Source organism: Fonsecaea multimorphosa (genome assembly GCF_000836435.1).
Source record: "Fonsecaea multimorphosa CBS 102226 unplaced genomic scaffold supercont1.1, whole genome shotgun sequence".
NCBI classification, from domain to species: Eukaryota; Fungi; Ascomycota; class Eurotiomycetes; order Chaetothyriales; family Herpotrichiellaceae; genus Fonsecaea; species Fonsecaea multimorphosa.
This window is the reverse complement of record NW_015971635.1, coordinates 1,586,973-1,614,486: the sequence shown is the minus strand read 5'-3', so window position 1 is coordinate 1,614,486 and position 27,514 is coordinate 1,586,973. Positions and strand designations below refer to the sequence as shown.

Genomic DNA, 27,514 nt, shown 5'->3' with positions numbered 1-27,514 from the left:
CACGATTGCTTGAGCAACCCTGTAATGGAGGCAATGACGTTGGGACTAAAACAAGATCAGTGACTTGACGTCTGGCGAGAGAAAAGGGGCGATGCAATGACTACTCCGTTCTCCTCCACCGACACTGCCCCATTTCCAGGCATCCAAGGACTGACAGCCATCGACTCTGCAATCGCAGCACGACACGGGCGTACTCAAGGAAAGCCCGTGGGTACCCGTAGAAAGGGCGAGCCCGTCGGAAAATTGGGTCATTGAGATGGTTGCCTCTTTTTGAGTATCAAGGGAATGTGCGCGGGAGATCGGCGCTACCTCCCTTGTTTTAGAGGCTACTGGTACGAGTACAGAGATGTCGCTTCTCATTAGCTACATCGAGCTAGGAAGATATGGGGTGTCCTCATACCTGTGTCCTTCAAGTAGGTGCTCGTCCGCGGTGCAATGTGGAAGATCCTATGAGGTACTCGCCCGTCGGTTGTGACTACTGATTGGCCCGCAGGAAGTTAATCCCCGAGACTGACTAGGCATGTCGACCATTCACCTCGTAGGAAGTCGCACTCCACGCTAGTCTACTCGCAAGCTCTGCCCTGGTCGATGAGAGGCATTTTCTCTTGTTCCAGGAACTCTGAGGGACGGCTGTAGTGGGCGTAAGAGGAGATGAGGTTGCGAGCAGAAAGCTAGCAGGGGTGCTAGTAGGGCGGTCCTGACTGGGGTATGGATAGCGATGCCCACGCTAGTGGAGGAGGAGACCCAAGGCGAGAAGTGGACCGGTGGGAATGGTTGCGGCGGAACGAAGAATCAGGAAGAGGCGGAAATATTGATATCAAGGAGGATGAATTCTGGGGATGACGTGGGAAGATTTCCCGTGACTACCGAGTACTCGCCGAGTCGCATATCAGAGCGGACTAGAGCTACCACTTAGAATAGGCTTAGCGGGAGAGCCAGACGTGACGTTTAATTCATTTTCAGTGGTAGTTACCGCCTAATAGTGGTATTACTAGTGGTACTTTACACCTACGGATACCTACGACGCCCACGACGTAGCTTGTTTCGCGAGTCTCTATAGGTAATGGCTAGAAATCTAACTGGCTAGTCCTCGTGCGTTTCAGGCCAAGGCCCGTCTATCATGCACCTCTATCACTCTCCGCTACCCTCCTCATTCTCTCTCCCTCTCCATCTCTCTACCTACCTAGGTGCTCTCACACGCACCACTGTCCGGGGTGGGACAAGGAGAGCAAGGGGAAGGCCGAGGCTGACATGTGCCCAGAGGGAGGAAGGGTCAAGCTTCCACCCATCCGCTTATTATTCCGATGCTTGTTTCCATCCTGGGAAACGGTCACCAAACTCTTGCCATTTCCCATTCATCACAAGAGGGTTCGTGCCGTTGCGTCAAGTAAATCACCGAACGTCCCCGAGAAGGCGTACCTTGTAAGCCTATAGGACCTGTTGAGCAAGGTTTTGCGATTACTCTATTGAGAACGGGAAGGCGACAGCGAGAGATATTTGGTATATGGTTTTCGACTTTGTGCTGCACGGGGCCTGTAGATTCTTCGACAGGCCGCACGAGATCGAGCGTTGAATCCGGCGCGACAGGGGGCGGTGCGTGGAAGAACAGCGAGGGTGATGGCCTGGGGAGCAGAGCCTCCTTTTCGGCACCGTAGACGACGACACGAGTAGTTGAACAGGTGATGTGGCCTAATACCTACGGTAGTGCATTGGGCACCACGTTGGTCCCACCACGCCCTCGGGTATAGGTACGGGTACCGAGCCAAGCGAGGATACCGGTAAGTTCCAGCCGTTTTCACAGGCGCCACGTCCAGGAGGTCTCACTACTCGCACGTACCCACACTTACACACAAACTGATTCTCCACTGGCTTCCCATTGATTCCCCAGGAGTTTACTACTAATTCCCTGCGAGTTTGCTACTAATTCCCTACGAGTTTCCTAGGAATTCTCTAGCAATTTCCCAGTGGTTTCCCAGTGATTTCCCAGTGATTTTCCATATTCTCTGATTTTGCATACTCTACGACCTACGTGTTCTCTGACTCGCTACCCCTAGCAAAGTATACCTACTGTCTACCAAGTCTAAATATTGGAGGCTAAGATCCTCTACCTTTACTTAGGTTGAGTCCCAGTATCCAACACATGTTAGGTGAGTACGACCTGGAAATGCAATCACGCAAAGAACAGTTAATATCGAACAGAGTGTGATTCACCTCGTACTCGTATTTCGCTGGTGTTATTAGCTCGATGATTCAGCTCCGGGCATAATAAAAACAGAAATTGCTGGAATCCGAGCGCCCAGCCAGGCCACCCAAGGCCACCCAAGCTGATCCCAGGTCAGCCCTTGGCAGGTTTTTCTTGACACCAAAGTACCTGTATATTATCCTCTGTTCTCTTGAAAATTGTGTCAAGACCATTTCTACTGATACGCACTTCCACAACACAAGAGATGGCGGAGCTTGTTGCTGCCGATTACCTTGTCGTTGGTGCGGGGGCAATGGGGATGGCTTTCGTTGACACCCTCCTCGCCGAGAGCAGGAAAACGATCATCATGATCGACCGCTATGCCCGCCCGGGCGGCCACTGGACGACTGCCTACCCTTTTGTCCGCCTGCATCAGCCAGCTGCTATGTATGGCGTGAACTCCACGCGTCTCGAACGCGACGGCATTGAGGAGTTTGGCTGGAACAAGGGCCTCGCCGACTGCTCATCTCGCGACGACGTCTGTGCTTACTTCGAGAGGGTCATGAAGAAGACATTCTTGCCTTCAGGTCGACTCCAATACTTTCCTAAGTGCGACTACATCCAGGAGGGCAAATTCCGCTCCATTCTGACAGGGAAAACGTACCGCGTTGCCAAGGACACGTGCATTGTGGACGCGACCTATAGCCAAACTGTTGTTCCATCAATGCGACCTCCTCCCTACGATGTGGCCAGCGGGGTGGACATTGTCACGCCCAACGAGCTTCCTGAAGTCTCCCGTGGTTACGAAGGCTATACTGTTGTTGGAGGTGGAAAGACAAGCATGGACGCTTGCCTGTGGCTGCTTGAGAATGGCATCAACGCCTCTCAAATAACGTGGATCAGACCCCGCGATTCATATCTCCTGGACCGTTCCACATTTCAGCCCGGACCTCAGCTTGCCGAACGGGCCAAAGCTTCTACCCAAGCCACATTCGAGTCACTTATGGCCGCCTCGTCGGTGGGAGATTTTTTGAAACGCCAAGCGGCCAAACAACTCCTGCTTCAGCTTGACGAAAAGGTCACGCCTACCATGTTTCATTGTGCCACAGTATCACAGCTTGAGTTTGAAGCACTCAAGGAGATCAAATCGGTGGTCCGTAAAGGCCATGTTACCTGTGTCACCAGGGAAAGCGTTGCACTGGAGCACGGTAGCTACAAACCTATACCTGACACGCTCTACATTGACTGCTCAGCTGGAGCGATTCCTAAAGTCGCCCCCGTGACCGTGTTCCGAAGCCACAACATCACGCTTCAGCCAGTCCGATACTGCCAGCAGACGTTCAGCGCAGCATTGATTGCTCACGTCGAGGCAACCTACGAAGACGCACAGCTCAAGAACGAGCTCTGTGGGCCGGTCCCCATGCCCAACGAGCCCATTGATTATCCTCTCATCACGCTCCAGACCAATCTGAACACCATAGCCTGGCTCAAACAGCCACAAACGGTTGCCTGGTTGAGAGATTGCCGCCTCAATATTATCAGGAGCACTGTTCCGGACGATCCCGAGCAGAGAATCGCCTATAGCAAACAAACAATAACGATTCTTGAAGCGGCAAACAAGAAAATTCAACAACTCCTTGACGGCCTTCCTGAGATAGATGCGGCGAAGATGCGCACGCAGCTCAAAGACTTTCACCTCACGCCTGCACGTCTGTAGGTCGTGTTAAAGAAAAACTGTCGAAAGCTTTGACTCTATGAAATTTGTGTAATTATGTAAAAGGCGTTCAGAATTGACGCAAATTGAAGCCAAATTTTTAGCTTGATATGATGCGCTTGGTATACCTAGGATAATTCTCCTAGGGCGCGAAGAGTATTCTTGCAGTTGTAGTGCGTCCTGGTAGTAAGTAGAGGCTTGGAACTTTGGATTTGGGGGTGGTGAAAATGCCGGCGATACGAAGTGCGCGCAGTAGTCGACATCGCAAGTCCAATAGATAACATCACAAGTCGGGCTTTGTCCCGTTGAGAAGTGTGGAAATGGTGGACCACATCACTCGAAACTAAATACCGACAGAAGGGTTTCACCTGAGGAGCAGAGTCTAGACGCTTTGTTGCGGAGTCCTTTGAGCGCACCATAAGATGGTGCGGCGAGTTGTCAGCGGGCCTCCGTGGAACACGGAACCTGGAGAGCGGAGGGCGGAGCGGAGCGGATTAAAGCGGGTGGCCCCCACCGCCAATGCCGTTTGCGGTCCACATTTCGTCGTGAGATCCGACAGCAGGGGATACATATATGCAATGATCGAGCCCAAGTCTGGTGACCTTGGTAGCAACTGACCCAGCACATACAAGATGCCGAACACAGAGAATGGCACAACCAAAGTCCATGTCAATGGCTTCTTGTCCACGGCTGATTTTGCGGGCCCCTACGATGTGATTGTGGTTGGTGGTGGTGCCGCGGGCATCGGTGCTGCGATCGGCGCAAAGCAGACGGTGCCACAGTCACGGGTCTTACTCATTGAGTCAGAGGCGTGTCTCGGTGGCGCCGCTACTCACCGTGGAGTCCTCTCATACTGCGGACTTTACAGCGTGGGACCGGACCCTCGAAGGGCGGTGGGCAAAATATGGACAGAACTTCATGCAAGGCTGGTCTTGGAGGGAGCGGCGACTCCCCTTCCCGACAGGGTTGTCGCATATGTTCAGGCAAGACGGAAATTCTACATCCCTCGAAATTCGAAGCTGACCCCCAGTTTCCAGCATATCGATCCGGAGGGGCTCAAGCATGTGCTGGATGACATGGTCGCCTCATATGATATTGAAGTTTTACTACATTGTGCCGTGGTTGGTGGTGACAGAACCGATGGCAAGCTTGTCACGGTCGAGGTTCAAGAGCGAAGGGGGAGACGAACAATCTCAGGCAAAGCATTCGTCGACTGCTCAGGTGATGGAGATCTCGCCAGCCACGCCGGCGCGTCGACAAGGTACGGCAATCACGGCCATGTCAACATGGGTTCGTTGGCAACCCGGTTCGGTGGCCTCCAAAACGCCAGCCCATCGTCTTCGTTGTGGCGAGACGCCATTCAGCAGGCTAAAGCGGCAGATCCAACACTGAAAAAGACTATCCCACGTAACGTCGGGGTCTTGATTCAACTTCCTGGCTCCGGAGACATCTGCACATATATGGCGTCAGCGATTTATGACGCCAGAAATAGTGCTAGCATCTCGTCCGCTGAACGGCAGGGGCGGATGCAGGCCAAAACCTACCTCGACATCCTTCGCAAATTGCCCGGCCATGAGAAAATGTATCTCGTCTCCTCTGGACCGAATTTCGGCACACGCGAGTCACGCCACATCAACTCGCGCTATCAGCTTACCGAGTCCGACATATTTGAAGGTCGCAGCTTCGAAGACACTGTCGCTCTCGGGGCTTGGTATACGGAATATCATGACGGAAGTAAAGAGGATTGGCCCATCATTTTTAGGGAGCCACCAGAAGGGGTATTCGACATTCCTTTGCGCAGCTTGCAGAGCCTCGACACCTCCAACCTATTCTGCGCCGGTCGCTGTGCCGATGGAGATCAGGCTGCAGCGAGTGCCATCCGTGTCATGGGGACTGCATTGGCGACTGGTCAAGCTGCAGGAACGGCCGCTGCCCTTACAGCGCAAACAGGCTGCGAGGCCGATCCACAGGACGTCAGGCTTTCGCTTTTGAAGCAAGGAGCGTTACTGGACCGTCACAATTTGGTCAAGGCGCCCTACGTGGAAGAACCCGAGGGTCTCAACATCACTCGTGAGGAGGCGCTAAACAGACATTGATCTGCTTATTAAGAGGCTCATATCTGAGCATTGAGCATCGTTTCATCGATCTCAATGTCCCAACTCAGAGATCCGTGCATGGAGTAAGGCACGTTGTCAAAACTCCATTCGGGATAGTCAGTTCCTGGGGCTGGGTCGAATGCCTGCCCTAGCAGTTGCGGTGGCATTTGCGAGTATTCTTGACGGTCGGTAGGAAAGAAAGAGCGCGGTTCGGTTGTGTTTGATGATCTTGAAATCCTTGAGTCGATATCATTTTCCGTCTGGCCACTACGTTTTGCCACGGCCTCGGCAGGGTGGCCAGGACTGGAGGAAGACGCCGCAGGAGGGCATTGCTTGGAGAGAGCCTTGGCTCTGAGACTCTTCAATCTTGGCCAGCGACGGTCGCCTTCGGGAACCCGGTCTTCCCATGTATCGAAGAAGGTGTCGACGGCCCTCCAGGCTCGATCTAGGAGGTCGGGCAGCCGTGAAGTGGTGAGACTGTGTAGAAGAAAGGCAACTGCATCCCACTCAATGTACTTCTGGAAAAGCCAGATCCATCGTGAGTAATTGTCGTTTGTTCGCAACATGTGGGCATATTCAATGATTTCAACGCTACTTTGGGTGAGGTCGCGCAGTTGAGCATTAGAGAGCGGGACGGCGTTATTGCAAGCCGGATGGTTGATGGTAAGCTTAACCTTGGCCAGGACGATTCGTATAGATGTAACACTAAGGAGACAGATTGGGATTCTGGTATCGCAGTGTCTTAGATATCGGTGATCGAAATCCTTTAACAATGATTCGATAAAGTCATTCTTTTCCGGAAGTGAAAAGGCGGGATATTGATTGTCGGCCGCGAATTTTGGCGAAAACACCAACTTTCGCGCAGCATAACTCCCCTCGAAGCGGATGAGACTGTATAACATCTCGGTGTGTCGTGGGAGGTTCGGTGCAGGCTCCGTCATGTTTAAGTGTAGATCGGCGTCGTTGACATTGGCAGGAAACTTGGTGTCGAACATGTGCTCGCAGATAAAAGGATCCATATCATTTTCTTCCGCCGTTCTCACATCGAGTGTAGCAATACACCACCACAGTCTGCGGCGCATTTCTGCCCAGAACGAGGGTACCTCCAAGAAGACAGGGTCACGATGCAGCCCCAACTTCATGGCAAGTCGGATAAGTAATCCAGTCATGGACCATATGTAGGTCTTGTCCAACGTCTGTCGAGCACAGGTGAGAAATATTGTCAAGGCCTGCAGTGTATTTACGTCGGGTGTACTCATGAAGTTTGCTGTTTCGAGTGAGCGCTCCACTCCATGCCGATAGCGGTCGAGCAGCGACTGCCGTTCTTCTTGGAACAAATTTTGGAGATACGATGAAGATTGTATACTTGTAATGGCAGCATAGTAGACGGCGAACATAAGACTTTCGAATGCAGGGGGAATTTGAGTCGGATCTTGGCTGGCTCTGAGGATCTGTCGCTGGGTCGTGGGAACGTGAAGGATTTTGAAGACTGGGTCGACATTTTCCACGAATACCTGCCACAGGGCGAAAACATTGTTGCCTGTTGGGTGACTTAGATGTAGGTCCTTCGGTCTGGTCGTGGAGTCAAATACAGGCGCTCGATGTTGCGTTGGGGGGTCGGTCGCGGGCGGCGAGATTAGAGACTTGTTGGATGGTTTCGCAGATTCATCCTCGTCGACATTGTCGAGGCCGGGCCAAAAACCGCTTGTAACGTATCGCGTATCCCCATCCTCGCAGACGAGTCTGCCGCTCCTCAGATCCGACGCTGGTGTCAGACTTGAAAGCGGCTCCGGGTAGCGGTCGACAGTCTTTGATTGCAGTGCGTGTTCAGATGGCTGCGGACTGGAGTCCTGGTTCACTTTCGATTCCAGTCGGTGGAGTGAGGTCTCGATGGCTTTAAGTCTCGAGAGTAATATGTTTTCCGGCGCCCTTCTCCCTTCTTGGGGAGGGATTGGGTAAACGCATTGCAGACGCAGTTTGGTGCAATAAGTACAGGGCTGTTCTCTGTCGCACCTGATTTTCCGTCTTTTGCAAGCAAGACATGATCGAACTGACCCGCCTCTCGGGCCTATATTGGGAGCATCCATGGGAGATATCGAGTAGGCTGCCTCGGTCTCGCACTCGAACGTTTGCCACGAGGAACTGGCGTCGCCCCCAGAACAAGGTAGTCCGTGGTGCAGATGTGATGTGAGGGGAATCTTGAGCTTGAGCTGAGTAGCCCTACCTCGCAGGACTTGTCGAAAGCCAGTTTGTACGTACCAAGATGGTCAACACTTGAAGTCATTCAAGTGAGGATGGGGTATGTGGACTTAAGGGACGTTTGAATAAATGACCGTGGCTTTACGCCCTCGTCGTCTCCAAGACGCTAGGCGGCGTAATGCTGTTACTGCTCTTTTCCGGTCCCTATCTACCTAAGAGGAGTACCTTTTTGACTAGGCCCCTGTTGGAGAAGCGAGGAGGGATAGTTACCGAGTACGAGGTACTGTGGATCGACCCGGGGGTTCCAGTTCTTGACAGCGGCACTGCGGAGGTCCAACGTCCGCTCTCCGCTCTCTGCACCACCAGCATTCTCAAGCCACCTGGAGCTGGATGGGAGGCATTCAGCTAGAATTCGCTCAATGAGGGGGGATGTGGTCTGTCTTCTGTCCAATGCCGCTTCAAGTTGCGAAGCTTCTGCGTCCCCATGTAAGGGATTCTTCGCCTGAAAGAGCGGAGGGTGTGTGCCGAAGTCCGCGTCCACCAACCGCGCCTTATGCCTCGACTCAGTGAGCGGATTCTCCAGAAAGCCAGGCATTCCCCAGTCAGTCTGGAGTTGGGAGTGGGATAAGGGGTCCCGGGGAAACACGGGGTAGGATGTCTTGTGTATAATGTCGGCCGTGCTCGATCCAGAAGATTATAAATGAGAGGTCCTTCCCCCCCAGCCCTAGTGTTAAATCCGCTTACACAAAGACACGGACAGATTTCAGATCAGAGCGAGGCATACCAAATGGAAAAGTCACCAGAAGTCCGCGCCGATGACGGATGGATCGAGGACAAAGTGGCTCGCGCCGGCAACGGTGACCACCCCGACGCCAACCTGACCCCGGAGGGGAGAGCGGAAAAGGTAGACAGACGCCCCCGGGTGACAGTCATGCATCACATTCGGTTGACTGACGAGGTTGGTGTATCCTGCAGGACCGTCAGCTACTCCGGAAGCTCGACCTTCGCTTGATTCCGTGGCTCTGTTTGATCTATCTTCTTTCCTTTCTCGACCGCACCAACATCGGCAATGCCAAAATCGCCGGCCTACAAGAGGACTTGCACATGAGCAATGGCCAGTGGAATGCTAGTCTGGCCATCTTCTTTGTGTCTTACTCGGTCTTTGAGCCCCTCTCAAACGTCTTGCTCAAAAAGTTCCGACCACGCATCTACATTCCCACCATGTAAGCCTGGCAGCTCAGCAGGGGAATCTCAGACTGACAGCCCCATAGTATGGTCCTTTGGGGCATTGCTTGTATATGCCAGGGCCTGGTCAGCGACTTCTCTGGGCTGTCGGCAGTCCGATGGTTCTTGGGTCTCTTCGAGGCGGGCTTGTTCCCTGGTATGCAATAACCCCCCATTCTCACCAATCTCTAACCAGCGAACCGCTGCTAGGCTGCAATCTCTACCTCTCTTGCTGGTATCGAAGATCAGAAATCGGTGCTCGCTCGGCCATCTTCTTCAGTGCCGCCGCCGTCGCCGGCTCCTTCGGTGGCCTCCTCGCCTACGCCCTGAGCCTGATGCATGGCGTCGGCAACAAGCCTGGATGGGCTTGGATCTTCATCATCGAAGGCCTGTTTACAGTCGTCGTGGCCGCCGGATCGTACTGGCTCATCTACGACTTTCCAGATACGGCCACTTTTCTTTCGCCGGACGACCGCCTGCGGGTCTATTACCGACTGAAGGCAGATCAACAGTCCAGCGCCGAGCACGAAAGCTTCAAATGGGCCTACTTCTGGGCAAGCGTAAAGGACTGGAAAACATATACAACCGCCCTCATGGGCGGAGGAGGTGGCGCGGGCCTGTATGGCTTCAGCGTTTTCCTGCCTTCGAGTAGGTGTTCTGGTTTACACCATCCTCAGACTCCGTCTTTCTGATCATGGGCTTCAGTTCTGGCAGGACTCGGATACCGGTCCACAACGGCGCAACTACTGTCTATTCCACCGTACGCCGTGGCTGCGGTGTTGACGATCGCGGTAGGTTGGATTGGTGATCGAACCAAGCAGCGCGGGTTATGCGCCATTTGTATCGCACCTCTTTCCATAATCGGATACTGTGTGCTCATCAGCGATGTGTCCGTCGGTGCAAAATACACAGCGACCTTTCTGGCGGCCATGGGAATCTATCCGGCTGTGCCTCTTCTGGCATCCTGGGCGGCCAACAATACAGAGGGAGTCTATAAACGTGGCATCACTATGGGACTGATGATGGGATGGTCAAATCTGCAGGGCGTCGTCACCAGCAACGTGTATAGAGGCAAGGACGCGCCTCGATTCATCCTCGGGCATTCCGTGGTGATTGGTTACCTGACCCTGTCATACTGGGGCGGAGCAATCCTCCACCACCTGCTCCTGAGACGCGAGAACCGGCTGCGTATGGCCGGTAAGAGGGACTACCTTATTGAAGGCAAGACGCCAGAAGAGATACAGATGCTGGGCGACAAGAGGTAAGCCCCCCAAGACTCTGTCTGTATCTAATTCTCTGACGAAGAGTGTAAAAAGGCCGGATTTCCTGTACACTCTGTGACACCGGTCACTGCAGACGCCCGATGACACGTTGAAGCATTCATCTGCCGCAAGGAGGGTGGATGACGGTCGGGGGGATCCCACAAGTTCCTTGGACAAACTGCTCCGGAGGAGACTTATGGGAACAGTAACCAAGTTCGAGGGCGCTCTGAGATACAACGAGGCGACACGGTGGAATTCAGAGTCTCCCTATGGTGAGAAGACTTGTCGTAGACAAAAAGGTGGTTGTCTATACGGTCAGAGCAGTTGAAGCTCACGCCGCGTAATTCATGCTTGAATACCTAGGTATGTACTAAATCGTAACGCATGGGCGCGCCAGAAAAGCCGAAATTTCCGCGCGCGGCATCTCGAAAACTGCTTAGTTTCTGAAGCCCAATCGTGCCAATCCCCATCTAATACCACGATTGCCATACCACGATATCTGGCTGTGATTGTAGTTGCCTGTGACTATGGAGATCTGTCTCCTGAAATGTAGTCGCAAGACTGTCGGTGAAACAAAGCGGAAATGGTGAAATCTCAAGAGTGCGACGTCGATTCAGTCGCCTCCTTCTGCTCGCCTGTCTGCGAATTCTGCTGCGTCGTGTCGGGGGATTGCGGCTGGTATTGCATGGTTGCTCGCTTGGGGTATGCGACATGCCCAGCAGGGCGACCGATGATCTTGCCAGGCTGAACTTTGGTGCGCAAGTGATGCTCTTCGATTTCATCCCTTAAGCCACTGGTGGCACCACTGGTGATACAGCAACGGCACATCCAGCTTAAGGGGAAGCCGTTCTCATTCACGTAATGGGAGGCTGTGTAACTGTGTGTCTGCTTCATGGTGAGGAGAAAGTTCGAGGGATCAGAAATTCTGCCCAGTGGAGGAGGGATGGCGGGTTGAGGTTTGGACGATTGTCTGGGAGTCAGTTATTCAATCGCACGAGAAGTTGTCTCAGAAAAGGCCGAAGGACCGAAGGACCGGAGCGCACTGGGGCGGTAGGAGGCGCATCAGGGAGCAGTGTTACAGGCACCCTCGGCACCGGCGGCCTTAAACCCCACCACGGAAGCACCTCCACGATAATTACTCCGGTCACGTACCCGGTTATAGCGGGCCTCGCTTCCTTTCCTGAACCAAAATGGAAAAGGATAAGTATGGTTCGGGGTACGTAATATACCTACCTAGGTAGGTATAAATATAATCCCCGAACAGTCGACGCCCAGGGTCATTTCATGACTTATCCCTCGCCGCTTTGCTCTCCCGCTAACGACTATTTAGTCGAATCGCTCCCTTGTCTGCTCTCTTCCACTCCCTTCCTCTCTTTCGCGCGCCCTTCTACTCCCTCTCCCGGTCCTTATATTTTTCCCTGCCCTCCCTCTGCTTATCGTGTAAATCACTCCTTCTCTCCGGTCTTCTAACTACCTAAATACACCTTATTAGCGTTTCGTCGTACTTTGACCCTCTCTCCCTAGTCGCCTTCCTTTCCTTCCCTCTCGACGCTCGTCTTTGAATAGCCTGCCCCCTTTCCTTTTCTTGACTCGTGACTCTTTTCGGGTGAGTCAGTCACATAATATTGCTTACAAATACTCGCCGAAAGGGAGGCCTTCTTGGTCTAATCGACCAAGATGAGGTACTAGTTTGTTTATCCCGATAGCCTTCCCCCCGAACACAGCAAACAGGCCAAGCCGGGTGCCCAGGTCGCACAAAGGACGGACGCGACCCGTGCCCTCCTCAAAGCCTCTTCAAGGCTTTGAGTCTCGGTGTATGGAGGGCTAGAGCTACGAATACTAGGTGCTATTACTTCTATTGGCTTGTCCTCTCGCCTACTGCCCTTACTATGAGTTAAACTACGGAGCATTCGCCAGCACCTAAGCCAGCGAAATGACCTGAGGGAGGATCCCCGACACTCCCTTATCTGTGCAAACCCCTTCCCCCATCATCAATCACCTATTACTGCTAAGCTTCCTGGCTAATCCTCCGCAGTATCTCTGGAAATCGGATTCCCCGGACTCATATCTTCCAGCCCGAGGTACTGGGCCAGCGCCATGAGGGCGAATAAGCCACTTAGAGCGGCCAGACCGAAGCCAGAAATGGAGAAGACGTCGCCCCAGCTGATGCTCGATGCTTGAGTGGCGCCCAGGGCGAGGCCGAAAGCGAGGAAGCAGAGTATTATTATGAGGATGCCGAGGAGGAACGCTCTATTTTTTTCGAGGGTTAGCTTCTTTTGTTGTTGGAATACACAGAGTGGACACTTAGAGTCGTGTACTTTTATTGAATTGTCTTTGGCTCCCTTTATTGGAGGGTTTGAACTGGGATGGGGGAAAAGGATGTGGGTTGTTCTGGTTGGACGGATGGATACTCTCTCCTCAGACTAAATTGAAAGAGAGGGGAGAGCAAATAGCAAATAGCAAATAACAATGAACATACTGCCCATTCTGGCCCTCAACAACCTCGAGTAACAAATAATATGTGTAATGTGCCGACTCGGCGTGGTCTTGTTGTCCCGATATGGCCAGCCGGTCGATCTGGCTCGTTATGATTCGGCTGCTGTCGGTCATAGTTTTATAGTGGCGAATCAAGTACCTGAACTGGCCCGACGCTTCTTTGCCGCCAAAGAGATCGATACTTCGCTTGACTCGGCGCCGTAGGTCGGTAATTGGGGGTTCCGGTCTCTCGTCGGGGTATGGGATTCTTTGGTAAGAGACTCTCGATTCTTCCATCTATAACCAGGGTAAAAGTCTCAGGGATAGTGATATACGGATGCACAAGGAAAAAAGGAGGAGAAAGAGAAAGAGAAAGAGAAGAGTCCTCGAATGTTGAAATACTGACTTGGATAAGGATCAAGGCAGCAATCTCCTTCATGAATGAATCCCACCAATACCTCCAGGTCCACCACTTTTCATTTCCACTTTGCCTCCGGTATCTCTCCACGAGGTGCGTCAAAAGGCCCTTATCAGTCCAGCGGCCAATGCCGCCCAGTCTTCTAGGTGAAAGGTCTGTTGATATCTCTTTAATTTCGCCGTATCGAACGTAAAATATGTAGATTAGATCTTCGGGTTCAGGTCTAGCATTGTTACGTAGCAACTTAGGAATAAATCTCTCGCTGAGCCGAGGTAGGCAATCTCGACTTACTCGGCTCGATACCTCGCTCCTCCGGAAGGCCCTCCCCCTCGTAGACCTGGTCGTGGTTCGGGTTGGTCTGAAGGGCGATCGTCGCTGTCACTGTCCGTGCCAAGACGCGAACGTCCTCGGGATTCGGATCTAGGATTTTGTTCTCGAACAATAATTTGATGTTCAGAATAATGGTCAACCTGAACCTGATGAGGTCGACGCTCGCTCTCATGGTGTCGAAGTTCAACGTCACGTTCCCTCTCCTGGCGTCGAAGTTCAGCTTCATGTTTTCGAACAATCTCCTCTTCACGTCATCGATATTCAGCTTCCTTACGCCGTAATTCATCTTCCTGTTCTCGATGGAGAGTCTCAAATTGACGCTCATACTTCAAACGTTGAAGTTCAGCTTCGTATTTTCGAGTTTCCTGTTCGCGTCGTCGAAGCTCATGCTCCCATGCTTGACGTTCAGTTTCGTGGCGCCGCAATTCCTCTTGCCGTCGAGCCTCACGTAGAACCCTCGCTTGTGCTTGTTCATTTTTGATCCTCTCTCTGCGCACTGCCTCTGGCCGTCGCGGTTCTTTGAAAACGATTTCTCCAGGCTTAGGATCCCGGGGTCTTGCTGCTTCTCTTTCCACAATATTTCTCTCTATTGTCCGCAATTCCGCGCGAGTATTGTTGCCCGCTCGTCCTCCAGTCACGAAATAGCTACCTAGAAGCTCTGAGAGTCCCGGTGGCGATGGCTTCCTCTCCACCTTTTTTTCCTGCTCCTTCTTGTCAAGAGGCTCTGGGAATTCTTCGGAAGAGGGCGCATACTTTCGTGAGTGGCGACGCCGGCGAGAGGATGGTTTTGGAGGCGTATTCCTAATCATACTGGCTTCAGAGGGAGGTCTTTTACAGTAAAGGGAGTATGCAGTGAAGAAGTGTGGAGGTGGCATGAGCGGGGGCGGAGCTCCTTTGGTGCCGGCCTTTAGCGCACGCGCCGGCACGTGGCAACACCGGGCTTGAGAAGCTGACACAAAGCAGCGGTATTTGTTTCTCTAAAGAGGCAACGTTTCGGCTTGGCATTTGTGATAATTAGAAAGCGGCTCGGCGGCACGGTCTCCCGTGCTCGGCCGGGCATCCGTCACGTGCCCGAACAGAGCGGCCTCGCTCCCTTTCCTGAACGAAAATGGTAGGGGACAAAGCACAGTTCGGGGTATATAATATAATATATATATATATACATACCTAGGCAGGTATACTTGGGTGTATGTGTGAAGGGACAGGTGAATCCTTGACACTTTCTCTACAACAGGTCTCGCTCGCTCGCATACGCATTACCTTCTTTCTCTCGTCTGCGACTACTTTAGTTATCGACTGGTCTCCAACATGGCATGGTCATCCTCCACAGCACAACATTGTGAGTCCGGAAAGGACTGACTAGCTTATTAGCTCGCACTAGATCCACCCACCCCCAAGTCGATCGTCTCGATCGTCTACTTGCAGTGTATCTATCTATCTATCTATCTATGTGTCTACCATCAAGGCCTAGCCAACTGCACTCTCCTCCCTCCGCAGCCTTGCTCCTTGTTGCGCGTCCCATCAGGCCTTAATCTCCTCGGCTACGCCAGTGGCTTCCTTGCCCGTCGTTGTCTTGGCGACCTCTTCGTCCGTCTCCGAAGTGCTCTTGGGCACCACTCCGTCGATGACAATGGTGTGGTCGTGCTCTTCTTGAACGTGCTTGGGGATCGTCACCTCCTCTTCGGTAAAGTACTTTGTCTCGTCGATGTGGAAGAGCGCCAGGTAGCCCATGGCGATGACCCCGGCAGTGTAGAAGGCGAAGAGGGCCCCAGATTCCTTCAGAAACGGCACGCCCATGCTGTCGACGCCAAAGTCAATGGCTTCTCCCGCGGCCATGAATCCTCGGAAGACGCCCTGAGAGAAAAGAACACATCCGTGTTAGCCCAGGCCTCCTGACATTGACCAGCCCCTTAAAAGCTCGCAAAAAGAGAAATGAAAAGGGGGGGAGGGGGGAAACTCACAGCGTTGTTAGCAGCGACTCGAGGATTGTTCGTGAAACAACCCAGGAAGTAAAGAATCATGTACTGGAACAGCGAACACGCGACCCAGTTCAACATGAACAACACGAAGATGGCTCCGAAGTCGGGGTCGTTCCAGTCCAAAGGAGGCGAGGGCGGGTTGTTCCTGTCGTAGTTGCGCGTCCGCACCATCTCCCAGATGTAGGCGCCAATCACCGGGATACCAGTAATGGCGAGACCTATCTGGGCTCTGGTACGGCGGCGCACTGAGAGTTTTCGACCCATTAGCATTCCGAGAAGAAGAGAGGAGTAAAAAACAATGGGGAACGACAATTGGTGTCCACTTACGTTTTTCGTTGTCAAGAAGCAATGTCAAGGCCCAGCCGCAGATGATTTGCAGCGTCACAGAGCAAAATCCCAACAGACTCCGGGCTCGGAGACTGTTGCGGAATGCGTTGGCACTACCATTGTAGACGAGGAAGCATTCGCTGACGGCAAAAGCAGGAATCTGCATTCAGCAGTCAGTCGCGCCACTTCGCGAGAGTAGTATTCCGAAGAGGAACCACAGTAGTTCTCAACATATGACTTACCATGACGAACATTCTCCAATCTTTGAACGCTTCCAAGTTGGCCTTGAACTCGTCCCAGAACGGACGGGCTTTGACCACGGCGATATTGGTTCCGTCGTCTCTCACCACCTTCTCCGGAGGTCGCAGCAGAAATGCCAACGCGCAACCGACAAAGTCCATGACAATGAACACGATGTAGACCGCGGGGGGTACGCCAGCGCTGGTAGCCTGTGATTGCATGAGCATCGGCGCGAAATGGGGGAGTTGAAAGCGCGATGGGGCGGACAGTACCTTGTCGTGATTGATGATCAGAGGGATCAATCCACCAATGGCAGCGCCAGTAGCCTGCAGGTTGATAGATGTTGCTACGAACTTTCCGCGTTCGTTCTCCTCGGAATAAGAAATGGACAGATATCCGGAGGTCACGTAGATGAGGCCGGCAGAGATCTGGAGCAACTCTTAGCATACCCACATCCACCATGACTTTTGGTTCGGTTGCTTACACCAATCTGTAAGTATAGGTTAGCTTATACTCCTTATGGCGACGCTACTGGCAAACATCGGGTCAAACAAAAAGCAGAGCGTCTTTGTAAGGAAGGGGGGCGACTTACGCAGACGGCTGCGATAATTGGGAAGGTCTCTTTGCCATGCTGGTCAAAGTACCACAAACTTCCGACGTAGAGGATGTATCCGATGACACCAAACTGTAAACTTTGTCAGTTGGAATCTCTGCCGCTTGACTTCCCGTGAACAATTCTTAGGCCCACGTACGAAAGCGGTCAAGGCAGGGCCGATGGTGTTCAACACAGTCCCTCCAAACCAGGCTGAGACAGCATAGACGGCGCAGAGAGTGGCATTGGCAGTCTGGACGACTTGGAACGAGTTTGGTTTGCCGCCTCCCGCGCCGAGGAGGTTGAGGGCAGCATACAACCCTCCAGTCAGGCCGATGAGAATGCCACCAATGAAGTTTTGCCTGCTCGTACGTCAGAAGCAAGTCTCCATGTCTGTCAATTTTGAGAGGACTTCTCACCAGTACGGACTGTTAAGCCTAAGCTTGGGGATACCAAGGCCATAGGCCATGATGCTTGTCGGTTTGGTGTGAGGAACTGCCACTGGTCAAAGTGATTTGAGACAGAGCTTGGATTTCGCAGAGGATAGACCAACAGACCGAGAAGATCGTGACGGCGAAAGTGGCTGCTTTATGTCTGAGTTGATCTGCATGATTCACGTTGACCCATGATCCAGATATCTGGGCCCTCGACGTCCGTGGCGAATGACCCGGGAGGCCAGCGCCAGGTATCCTAGTTGTCCCTGCATGAAGCAAATCATGCAGTCGGTCTAGCAGAAAAGTATAGAGCCTGACACGGAGCAAGACGAGACTAGGTAGGACTCGTGAGGGTGGCGTATAGACACACGAGCCGTGCTCCCGGGAGCCAACTTGTTCCCAGGTTTCCCTCTGCAATGGCTTTCTCAGATGCATACCGATTGTATCGAATCGACCACCAAACGGAGCCTCTCTTGCCACAAGGAGCCATTTCGCCAAGGTCATTTGGTCGGAAATTCGGAACTGCCAGGCTTATCTCTCCTTCCTCATCGGTTTTCCGCGAAATGTGATAATCCAGGGTTTCCGGAAATGGCAGATCCTGCATATTGAAATGGCCCGCGGCCAAAGCATCTTGGAGCGCAGCCGCATTTCAGTCCAGGCTCCACTCGTTGGGGAAGCAAACATGTCTGCCACGGAGTCCCCAAGGCCTTGGTCCTAGAGGAGATGGGTCAGACTTCGGGTCGAATCTACCAGGAGGATGGTGTTACCAACGCTCGGGACGGAGCTCAGGCTGAGTCAGTACCAGGCTAAGTCAGTACAGCATGGTTTGTACCTGCGTTGTTCAACTTGACGTGCAACCAGCAACTCGCTATCTGCACTTTACCTGGCTTGAAATCTGCTACCGCTGCACTAAGTCGGAGAACGGCGACTGAAGAGGGCCTCGCTTGCTGTTTTGAGATAAGAGAAGGCTTGCAACTCATATCATGATGGGCGAGACTGAGTTTCGTTGTCGAGATTAGCCGGCCCGGGGAGTCGCCGGCTGGCCTGCTCATCGCGTACACATATCAGGAGCCCTGAGCTACTGCGATACATAACGGCGCTTGGAAACGGGAAGTAGAGAAAAGTATCTTAAACTTTTGCGAAGCATATTTGCAGCTTGTTTTCTTGCGGGACAACGAAGATTGAAGTCATGATAAACAAGTGAAAGCATGTTACCCTTGAACCTTATGGGAAAAATGCCAAGATGGACCTACCGAAAGCATGTATCCGGGGCTGAGTTCCGGGCGTCACGGAGAGAATGGTTCAAGGACGTATTTGCAAAGAAAGAAGAATTGGATGAGCAGGTACATTGGATAGCGAAAATACAGACGGAATGCCCATGTTTCACAGGTCGACGCCGCCATTTACTGTGGCGCCCGTCAGCTCGCCGTCCCTGAATTGCCTGGCCATTTCCTCGAGCGGCACCCATTGTACACCCTCGTGGCTGTTGATGTACTCAATCATCTCCTCCTGCATCAGGATTACCTGGGCTTTCCCGGTCACTTGCGGATGACAGGTGATGGGGAAGATGAACGAGTCGTATTCGCGATAGTAGAAGTCAAACTGTCGCTTCCACAGCTTCAGCACGACGTCCGGGTCGACGAAGCCCTGCCCGACAATCTGTCCCACGTTCAGGGGAGGCCAATCGTCCAGGTGCCAATTGGCGGGGATTTCAATGATCTTAGAAGGCTGGAGCGCCGTCATGGGCTTCATCCAGTCGGCGGCCTTCATCTTGAGGTTGATTTCGGTGACGGTGTTCTTGTGCGGAAGCCAATATGGTTGACAGTCGTGATGCATGTGGGAGTGGTCGTAGAGGATCCCAGCCTCCTCGAGAATCTCGACCGTCTTCGCCGACGGTGTCCAGGCTGGAGCTGTCCAGCCGCGGGGCTTCTTACCGGTGAATTTGGTAATCACATCGATGCATTTGGCCAAAATGTCACGCTCTTGTTCCTCGGAGAGATCCGAGACAAACTCATGGGTGTAGCCATGCATACCACTTTAGTATTTTGTCAGATCGCTCCAGATCGGGCGGAGAAAAGCAAAGTGTTATGCATCCTTACATTTCATGACCAGCGTCGCGCACCTTGGCCAGTTGTGCTGGAAACGACTCGAGCGTATGGCAGGGAGTAAAGAAGGTCGCCTTGATGTTGTACTTGTCGAAGAGCTTCAGGACTCGATCGAGGCCAACCGTAGCACCAAACACGCCACGAGACATGTTTGTTCTGTCCGTGCAACAGCCCCCCTCTCGGGGCATCATCCAAGCGCTCACGGCATCGACGTCGAGACCGTAGCCACAAAGCACTTTCTTACCCATGGTGATGTTGTTGTTTTCAGCCTTCGCAATAGAACAAGTCTTTCAAAGAAAACGAGGTCAATGAGGACGCTCAAGAGTATCTGTTGCAGCCGCTTCAGATCGGCCGAGCAGGAGTAGACTTGTGGTATCAAAAACTATCAGTAGTCAGTGTCCCAGCCGCACGGTCGCGTTATTTCTCTCCTTCCCAATCTGTCATTGTGAAAACGCCTATCGAGTTTCCGAGATAGGTGCATTCTGTTGATGATATGGTTAGCAGGTAAAGATGCATAAACTCTAATAAGACGAGGTCCCTGGATAAACTGGCTCTGGCAATCGGGTCGAGCAGGCTTATCAAAGGACACAAAAGGTCTCACGTTCTCGTCGTTCGGGAGCAGCGGCACGTAAAGTAGACTGGAAGACATTGGGGGAGGTTCCCAAAATAACTTCTGGACCAATATTAAAGAGCATTATGGAGAATTATTATAGCTGCCAAGGGAGCTCGTACGAGTTCAAGAGAGGGCGACAGATCCCCTAGCCAGCTCCCACGCCATTGACTACTACTCGGGGGCAGTTAGTGGGCTTGCTACCTAGGTAGCTAGGCCCAACTAGATTTCACATGGTGGGCATATGTACGCACATTGAGTCTCCGCCATCACTTCCAGCAACCCCTCAGGAGGTTCGTAGTACGGACTAATAAAGTACTGACCTTGAGCTAGGGCATCTGGGAGGTAGCAGCCAATCCTTCCTATATGCATCACCTTCTTGGAAACATAACTTGACCAGGACCTTTGGAAATCGTTGTGCCGTTCCATACTAGCAATAACACAGGAATCGCATACCAGAGTCTGTCAGACGAGGCTGTCCAAGCGATCGCAACAAAAACGACGAATTTGACCCTGAATTCGGAAGCCGCCAAGTCATAAAGCCCCTCCAGTCTGGTGGCGGCTCATTTCGTTCCCGTTCGTTCTCGTTCCCGCCCGCCCCATGTCGGCCTGCAGCGTTAGAAAGTACAAATCCTGATATTTTGCGCTGGAGGAAGGATGCATAACTAGGACATCGCGCAAGCAAAGTATCTGAATCTTTTGGCTGCGCTGCAGTTTGGCTAGGTGCGCTTCGCAATTCCATTCACGCTTGCTGATTCTGCCCATTTCCGTCGCCGACGGTGTCTGGATGCATTGAGGTACCCGAAATGCCTCGAGCTTGAGGTCACTGGTCGTATCTCTTAGGACCGTCCCTGCTTACTCGAGACACAGAGGCGTCGATGGCTGCGGATATTGTACCTGCGAGCCGATTGTTGAATATCTTGCCGATAAGGGTGAGGAGAAAGAGAGGTCTTGTAGCGAATTCCTTTCTTGGCTGATCAGAGACACCCTATGCTTCTCCATCTCATCAACAGGGGTGGAAAAAGTCTTGTTGGCAAGACTCGACAAGGGAGAATGCTGGACGATTCCGGCGTCTTGAGCGGCATAGCTCGTTGTGAATACAAGAGTACCGGAAACACGTCCCGGCATGGTTCCAATGCCACGCTCTGTCACGACAGTGTCAATCCAGCCATCATCATTGGCCACTTCATCTGATCCTGCCACTCGGACGGCAGCGCATCGTGAATCGCATGAACCTCGCGTCTGGGAGTCTTTCCTATCCACCACACGGATGGGAAGCGAGCCATCAGCGCAAAATAATGAGCCAGGATCACCAACGCACACGGGTGCTTCTCTTCCACCAGCTCAACAAAAGGTCGTGGAACGAAAATTGCAAAGGATACAATCTTTCGAGCGACGATATATACGGGCTCGTCTTCGTCAACGGACAGGTAGAGGTAGCCGATGTAACAGAGGGATTTCTCCAACACTTCGAACCTCTCCGCGTCCCAACCTGGACCTGCGTGCTGGATTTTCTCAAGCTCTAGCACTCTTGAGAAGGGTTTGAGATTCTCTTTTGCAAAAAGAACTTTGACGTCGAAAACTGGCGGAGCGTTGATCAGGAGCATCATCTTCGAAGAAGTGTCTTGCTTGAAAATGTCCTTTGCAGCTCTTAGGACGGTTCCCGCGCCGGTGCCTAGCCGCAACCACTCCATCGGTGGCGAGTAGGGCTCCAAAGGGCGCCTCCAGAGTCTTGCGACAGAGGTGATAAGGAGTAGCATAGCAGCAAAACAGACAGCGTCGGCATTCTCACCACTCAGCTTCGATACGGCTTGGTGTTGCTCACGAAGTGCGAGGCCTAAGTAGACATCGGCGGCGGCGTTCAGTTCTCCGTCATCGGGTTGGGCGCGTAAAAGGTGGGACGCCGCACAGGAAAACATCATATAGAGTAGATTGTCGTGTTTCAAGGACAAGCGAGGGACTTCTGCAGACCATGCTGTGACAAGATTGGAGTTTGCAAGGTCTGGAAACGGCTTGATCAAATGCTCCGAGTAGTGGTTCAGAAGCCGTAATTCGAGCAGTCGCCGGGACCTGGATTCGGGCATCTCCAAAACGTTATTGAAGGTGCTGAGATTGCTAAGACTAAAGGACGGGGTGCCGCTGGGTTCATCGTTGGATCGGACAGAAGGGTCTGCGTCGCTAATACGATCTGTTTCTTCTGGCGGGCTCGGCATCGGGTAAGTCTTTGGTGTTTGCTGGATATGGACGCTCTGCACGAATGCGCAAGCCATTCCTCGACTTTCACAATTCAGGCATATTGGTCGCCTTTCGTCGCACTATGCTCAGCCTCAGCGGGACGGAACGGCACATTCGGAGCATCACCGTGCGATCCAAGAGTGCCTTTCTTCCCTCAATGAGTATATCTTACCTTTATCCGGCGCGTCCGACAAGTTTGACAGCCATTTCGAGATTTGCGATGAAACACTTTCGTGATGCGGCGAGGGGCTTGCAATTCGTTGTCACCATCAATGTCCATAGCCGCTGCCATTGCGCGAGGGTTGATCTACGGAAGTGATATGACATAGATCTTTTGGAAAGTTGTAATGTTGCACGCCTCTTTGTGATGGGTCTCCATCCAGGAGTGATCGTACACGAGATTGAAGACTGACGAAGCACAATCAAACCCTTTGAGGACGCCGGAGATCCGGCCACATGTAATTTGCCGGCGAATGGCTTATCCAGGGGTCCACAAGCCTGAAAATCTTGGGGATGGAGGCCTGAAACGTGGAACTAGGCCACGCTCCTATCCAATGGCGGATTGGAACGAAATACGAGGTAGGTCAAGCTGCATCTTGTCACAGGTCCCGCAGGTCGTTATTATCATCTCCGGAATGCGGAGAGATGCCCTCACATGCTTGGCCTGAACTGCCCAAGTCTGGTTCTCGACGATGCTGTTTTCTGTCCTCGGTTCAGCAGAGTCGGTACAGTAGTATGAGGTATGGTGCAAAATGTTTCAATACCCCCTATTAATTGCCAGCTACTTAATTGGCCTTGGGGAGAGTGAATAGCTCGGCGAATGCCTCACTTGAGCACTCTCATCACATGGGATACTCAAGCTCTCTGCCACCCAGACAAGCTAGGAAGGTCAGACGAACGACAGCCTCACCGGAAAGGAAAGAGAGCTCCCTGTTACAATGCCGCATTTATATAGGTTCCACAGGCGTATGCTAATGCAACAACATTCCACCATCCATACGGTAATTACTTCCTGACACCATAATCGCATCATCACTTGCCAAGAACAAATACAACTTTGCTACCTCCAGCGGTTCCACAGCCCTACCTGTTATAGGGGGTCAGTAGGACGTCAACACAGGTCCGTTGGGGAAAGTTATGGAGTAGAGCCCGCTTGTGCTTACCAGCCGGAGTAGCTTTGAGTCGCGCTTCTAGATTATCCCAAGCATGAATTAGTGGCGTGGCCACAAAACCGGGAGAAACTGCATTGACTCGGATGCGGTCTTTGGCGTATTCCTGGGCTGCAGTCACCGCCAAAGCGCGGACAGCAAATTTGGACATGTTGTAAGCACACAGCTCGGCATAAGCTGCTTCGCTGGCGAGACTTGCTGTTATGATGATGCTGCCGCCCTTTCCAAGATCCTGCATCTTAGCGGCGCCATATTTGACCCCGAGAAATGCTGCAAAGATTGTCAACCATATCTTATCCGCAACCCGGAGATAAAAGAAGATCATGGAGAATGAAGTGCTTCACTTACGTCCACGAGCATTTACCCGCATATGCCGATCCCATTCTTCAACAGTCAAGTTGGAGATAGGCTTGATCACTCCTATCCCTGCATTCAGCACTGCAATGTCGAGTCCCCCAAGGTCCTCGCAACATTTGTCCACAAAGGCAATCACCGAACTCTCGTCCGCTGCATCAGCATGGTGGAAACCATATGCACTTGTATCGAAGCCTTGCGACAACAGAAGCGAGCTCGCCGTCTCGATATTGCTTTCCGAGAAGTCGACACCCAAGACTTTTGCGCCTTCAGACAAGAAAGTCTGGGTGACGGCCAGGCCTATGCCGCTCGCAGCGCCCGTCACCAGAGCAATTTTGCCCGCCAATCGTTTTCCGCTTGCAGCCATGACGAAGACAAAATGACAATTATCGTGGAAGAGAGCGATAAAGGGATATTCGGGTGCTTTACTAGTCGTCTTGAAGCGACCTAGAGTTGCGAGTTCATTTCGGTCCACGAGGCCGAGATTCCGAACCCACTCGCATACACGGCTCACTGTCAGCGGGACGCCGCCGCAGGGCCTTCAAAGGAGGCCAAATGATAGATACATGATCTCGTCAAGGAGTCTGGTGCCGATGGGACCTGGACGGTCGCCCAGTCTCAAATCTGGATCGTCTAATTACCATGGCCAGGGTTCGTTCCATCAGAATCTTCGCCAACAGACCAGAACCACAACACGGCTCATCGTCACTAGTAATTGTACACGGGGCGGCCTCGGAATTAGCGCTTGAAAGGTATAGTCCTGCAATGTCTGCTATATTTTATCACGCGTCAAAGGTCATACAGCCTCACGGCTCTGTTTCCGCCTCCGAGCCTTAATCGGCCTGGACCAGTCGTTCGTATTCACCAGTTCGCCCACATTTCCCCAAGCCCATACCCCAGCTCGCTTACTTTGAATACATGTGTCTCTTGTTCCGCAGCGGACTAGTCCTCATTCACTGATGGTACAGGAACATACTTCTCCTGCTCAAGTCCTATAAGAAAACTTCCCCTGCAAAATCCAGGACTACCCTCTTCTTCTCTACCAGATATCTGCGTCCCCTTCACACCTCTGCATCTCTTTTGAACAAGATCCTAGGCCTGTCAAAAGAAAAATGGATCGAAGGCTTTCGACATCCAGTGAGGCGGCTGCCCATCGTGAGATTGAAGAGACTCTACACACTACACTCTATCCGGGCACTGAAGTCATGACCGACAGTAAGACGATTCTTCTACCAGAATCAAGGCCAGAATGCCTCGCTGACTGTCCTTCTCTTCAGTTGGTGGCCTCCACTTCAAGCACGCTGGAAAGAACGTACTCGTGCCCCAACCATCTGACGATCCCTCCGACCCGCTCAACTGGAGTTTCATGTGGAAAATGGCTATCATGCTGGGCATGAACATCACCACATTTTCCTGGACTGTCGGTCCACTAGCCATCTCATCTCAAGTGCCGTACTATATGGCCGAGTGGAACAGGAGTCTTTCCGATGTCGTTCAATTTGTTAGTTGAGACCCGCTTTTGAGGAAAATACGCGGCAACATTGACTTCTCGCAATATAGGTCGGCGTGAGCATCCTCGTGCTGGGGTTTTCCAACATCATCTGGGTACCGATAGCCCGTGCCTATGGGCGTCGTCCTATGGCTCTCCTGGCAAATCTTCTCAATGTGGCTTCGATGATTTGGCGAGCAGAAGCAAAGTCGTACGGCTCGTTCTTGGGAGCATGCGTTCTCACCGGCATTGCTTGCGGACCGTCCGAGACACTGCCTGGAATGGTGAGAAATTCTCCATGTCGGCATGATGGCTGAGCGAAAAAGATTCTGACATAACTTCTTTAAGTTGGTCGCGGACGTGATATTCCTCCACCAGAGGGGGCTCTACATGAGTTTGTATCTCTGGGTTGCCTGGTCCGGCACATTGGTGAGGAAATATCTCCTTGGTTTTGCAGGGAATTGTATTGCTGACAGCACGGCTCGCAGCTTGGTCCTGTCATCGCTGGAGTCATGTCGGACAGGTACGGTTGGAGAAGCTTCTGGTGGCTATGTGTCGCCATCGCCGTCTTCTCGACGGTCTTCCAAGTCTTTCTCATGCCCGAAACACGGTGGGGGGAGCGTCACGTTGTAATTGCGCACGACCCCGTCGGTGAAGGGTCCGAAACCAATATCGAGGGTGACAAGAACGAAGCTCGGTTTGAAGAGACGATTCATCGACCAACCGATACATCCAGCGCCCACGAGATCGTCGTCAAGCTGACAGGGAAACCCAGCCGGGCGCAATTCTCCCTCTGGGGGAAACTTGACAAGTCGAGCACAAAGGGCATTATTCCCGCGCTCGTTATGCCATTTCGACTGTTCACATACCCGATCGTCTTGTGGTCGAGCTTCGCCTTTGCCTGGGCTGCATCGATGCTCGTGATCATCAACGTCACCCAGTCCCAGGCCTTTGCAGGACCGCCCTGGAACATGTCGGCGACTGACGTCGGGTACACAAACTTTGGCGCCCTGGTCGGAGTGGTGCTGTCTCTGGTCATTGCAGGCCCGTTGAGCGACTGGGTCTCGGCGTTTCTCACGCGACGAAACAAGGGCATCAGAGAGCCCGAGATGAGACTGGTTGCCCTGACGCCCTTTATCGTGAGTTGCTTGCTGGGCGGTGTCCTGGTCGCGGTTGGGTACCAGCACCAATGGAGCTGGGAAGCCATCGTCATTGGTGGTTACGCTCTCCTGGGATTCGTCCTGCCCGCGCTATCTGCCATCTCCTTGACCTATTCGGTAAGTTTCATCTCAGTTATACCTGTCGCTAGCTCAAACTAATGACCATTTCCCAACAACAGATCGACTCCTACAAGCCGGTGGCCGGAGAGATTCTAGTCGGAGCGACAATGGTGAAAAATCTGTGGGCGTACGGCATGACCAAATATTTCAACAACTGGATCGCCGAAGTCGGATACATCAAACCCATCATGTTCGACACTGCACTTGCCATCTTCTTTTTCCTCCTGGCCGTACCACTTTTCTTTGTTGGCAAGAAGTTTAGGGGATGGACGAGAAACAGCGCGGCTCATCGTGAAATCTGATTCGGTCCGAGTACACCCGGTTGATGGGAGATGGAAGGGGTGACGAGAAACGAGGTAGTGGTATAAATATGATGAAACGTGATATGGGGTGAATATGCAATCACTTTAGCTTCTTGGTCTTCTTCTCCTTCTTCTTCCATGAGGACCAATATCCAGCTCAAGCATCAGCGAGGGCAATTATTGAACGTGCCGGAAGCGAGCGGGCTCGGTTCTTCCCTTTTAGCGCTGACTTGGACGAGTTCGCACAGCACTCGACGACTGAAAACTGAGGCGCAATCAAGATGCCGCTAAATCGAGCAGAGTTGCATTCTATTTACAAGCCACAATCTCGGTATTTCAACACTTGGGATTCAAGTACTTCGATAAGCAAGCACTCATTCTCCCGTATTTTGCCCGTCACCACCAATAGTCAGAGGATTCATAGTCCATCCAATCCTCCACCTTTCTCAAGGGTAAATTCACATCCTGAGCGTCCACCGTCCATTCAACCCTGCCGAC

General features: G+C 52.5%; 11 protein-coding genes across 11 annotated transcripts; 4 read left to right on the top strand and 7 right to left on the bottom strand.

Moving 5' to 3' along the window:
• Nucleotides 1-2,447: 2,447 nt before the first annotated feature.
• Nucleotides 2,448-3,899, top strand: Z520_00604 (uncharacterized protein; the record flags this gene model as incomplete). Its single annotated transcript, XM_016771124.1, has 1 exon — nt 2,448-3,899. The coding sequence occupies one exon, from the start codon at nt 2,448-2,450 to the stop codon at nt 3,897-3,899; it is 1,452 nt and encodes a 483-aa protein (XP_016638034.1).
• Nucleotides 3,900-4,528: 629 nt separating this feature from the next.
• Nucleotides 4,529-5,992, top strand: Z520_00603 (uncharacterized protein; the record flags this gene model as incomplete). Its single annotated transcript, XM_016771123.1, has 1 exon — nt 4,529-5,992. One exon carries the CDS (start codon nt 4,529-4,531, stop codon nt 5,990-5,992), a length of 1,464 nt encoding a protein of 487 aa, XP_016638033.1.
• Nucleotides 5,993-6,109: 117 nt separating this feature from the next.
• Z520_00602 (uncharacterized protein) lies at nt 6,110-8,079 on the bottom strand (the record flags this gene model as incomplete). Its single annotated transcript, XM_016771122.1, has 2 exons — nt 6,110-6,220; nt 6,274-8,079. The coding sequence occupies 2 exons, from the start codon at nt 8,077-8,079 to the stop codon at nt 6,110-6,112; spliced, it is 1,917 nt and encodes a 638-aa protein (XP_016638032.1).
• Nucleotides 8,080-8,978: 899 nt separating this feature from the next.
• Z520_00601 (uncharacterized protein) lies at nt 8,979-10,680 on the top strand (the record flags this gene model as incomplete). The annotated part of the gene is made up of 5 exons (XM_016771121.1): nt 8,979-9,095; nt 9,167-9,414; nt 9,463-9,572; nt 9,626-10,063; nt 10,121-10,680. 5 exons carry the CDS (start codon nt 8,979-8,981, stop codon nt 10,678-10,680), a joined length of 1,473 nt encoding a protein of 490 aa, XP_016638031.1.
• Nucleotides 10,681-11,271: 591 nt separating this feature from the next.
• On the bottom strand, nt 11,272-11,571 carry Z520_00600 (uncharacterized protein; the record flags this gene model as incomplete). Its single annotated transcript, XM_016771120.1, has 1 exon — nt 11,272-11,571. One exon carries the CDS (start codon nt 11,569-11,571, stop codon nt 11,272-11,274), a length of 300 nt encoding a protein of 99 aa, XP_016638030.1.
• Nucleotides 11,572-12,698: 1,127 nt separating this feature from the next.
• Z520_00599 (uncharacterized protein) lies at nt 12,699-14,709 on the bottom strand (the record flags this gene model as incomplete). The annotated part of the gene is made up of 5 exons (XM_016771119.1): nt 12,699-12,927; nt 13,157-13,449; nt 13,559-13,779; nt 13,862-14,169; nt 14,228-14,709. The coding sequence occupies 5 exons, from the start codon at nt 14,707-14,709 to the stop codon at nt 12,699-12,701; spliced, it is 1,533 nt and encodes a 510-aa protein (XP_016638029.1).
• A 712-nt stretch (nt 14,710-15,421) lies between these two features.
• Z520_00598 (uncharacterized protein) lies at nt 15,422-17,507 on the bottom strand (the record flags this gene model as incomplete). The annotated part of the gene is made up of 8 exons (XM_016771118.1): nt 15,422-15,754; nt 15,862-16,124; nt 16,207-16,366; nt 16,449-16,655; nt 16,719-16,883; nt 17,039-17,131; nt 17,199-17,400; nt 17,458-17,507. 8 exons carry the CDS (start codon nt 17,505-17,507, stop codon nt 15,422-15,424), a joined length of 1,473 nt encoding a protein of 490 aa, XP_016638028.1.
• A 1,348-nt stretch (nt 17,508-18,855) lies between these two features.
• On the bottom strand, nt 18,856-19,825 carry Z520_00597 (uncharacterized protein; the record flags this gene model as incomplete). Its single annotated transcript, XM_016771117.1, has 2 exons — nt 18,856-19,507; nt 19,572-19,825. 2 exons carry the CDS (start codon nt 19,823-19,825, stop codon nt 18,856-18,858), a joined length of 906 nt encoding a protein of 301 aa, XP_016638027.1.
• Nucleotides 19,826-21,335: 1,510 nt separating this feature from the next.
• Z520_00596 (uncharacterized protein) lies at nt 21,336-22,714 on the bottom strand (the record flags this gene model as incomplete). Its single annotated transcript, XM_016771116.1, has 2 exons — nt 21,336-22,502; nt 22,595-22,714. 2 exons carry the CDS (start codon nt 22,712-22,714, stop codon nt 21,336-21,338), a joined length of 1,287 nt encoding a protein of 428 aa, XP_016638026.1.
• A 679-nt stretch (nt 22,715-23,393) lies between these two features.
• Z520_00595 (uncharacterized protein) lies at nt 23,394-24,312 on the bottom strand (the record flags this gene model as incomplete). The annotated part of the gene is made up of 3 exons (XM_016771115.1): nt 23,394-23,509; nt 23,586-23,861; nt 23,940-24,312. 3 exons carry the CDS (start codon nt 24,310-24,312, stop codon nt 23,394-23,396), a joined length of 765 nt encoding a protein of 254 aa, XP_016638025.1.
• Nucleotides 24,313-25,057: 745 nt separating this feature from the next.
• Nucleotides 25,058-27,016, top strand: Z520_00594 (uncharacterized protein; the record flags this gene model as incomplete). Its single annotated transcript, XM_016771114.1, has 6 exons — nt 25,058-25,160; nt 25,223-25,446; nt 25,506-25,718; nt 25,783-25,863; nt 25,923-26,711; nt 26,774-27,016. 6 exons carry the CDS (start codon nt 25,058-25,060, stop codon nt 27,014-27,016), a joined length of 1,653 nt encoding a protein of 550 aa, XP_016638024.1.
• Between the last annotated feature and the right edge of the window lie 498 nt (nt 27,017-27,514).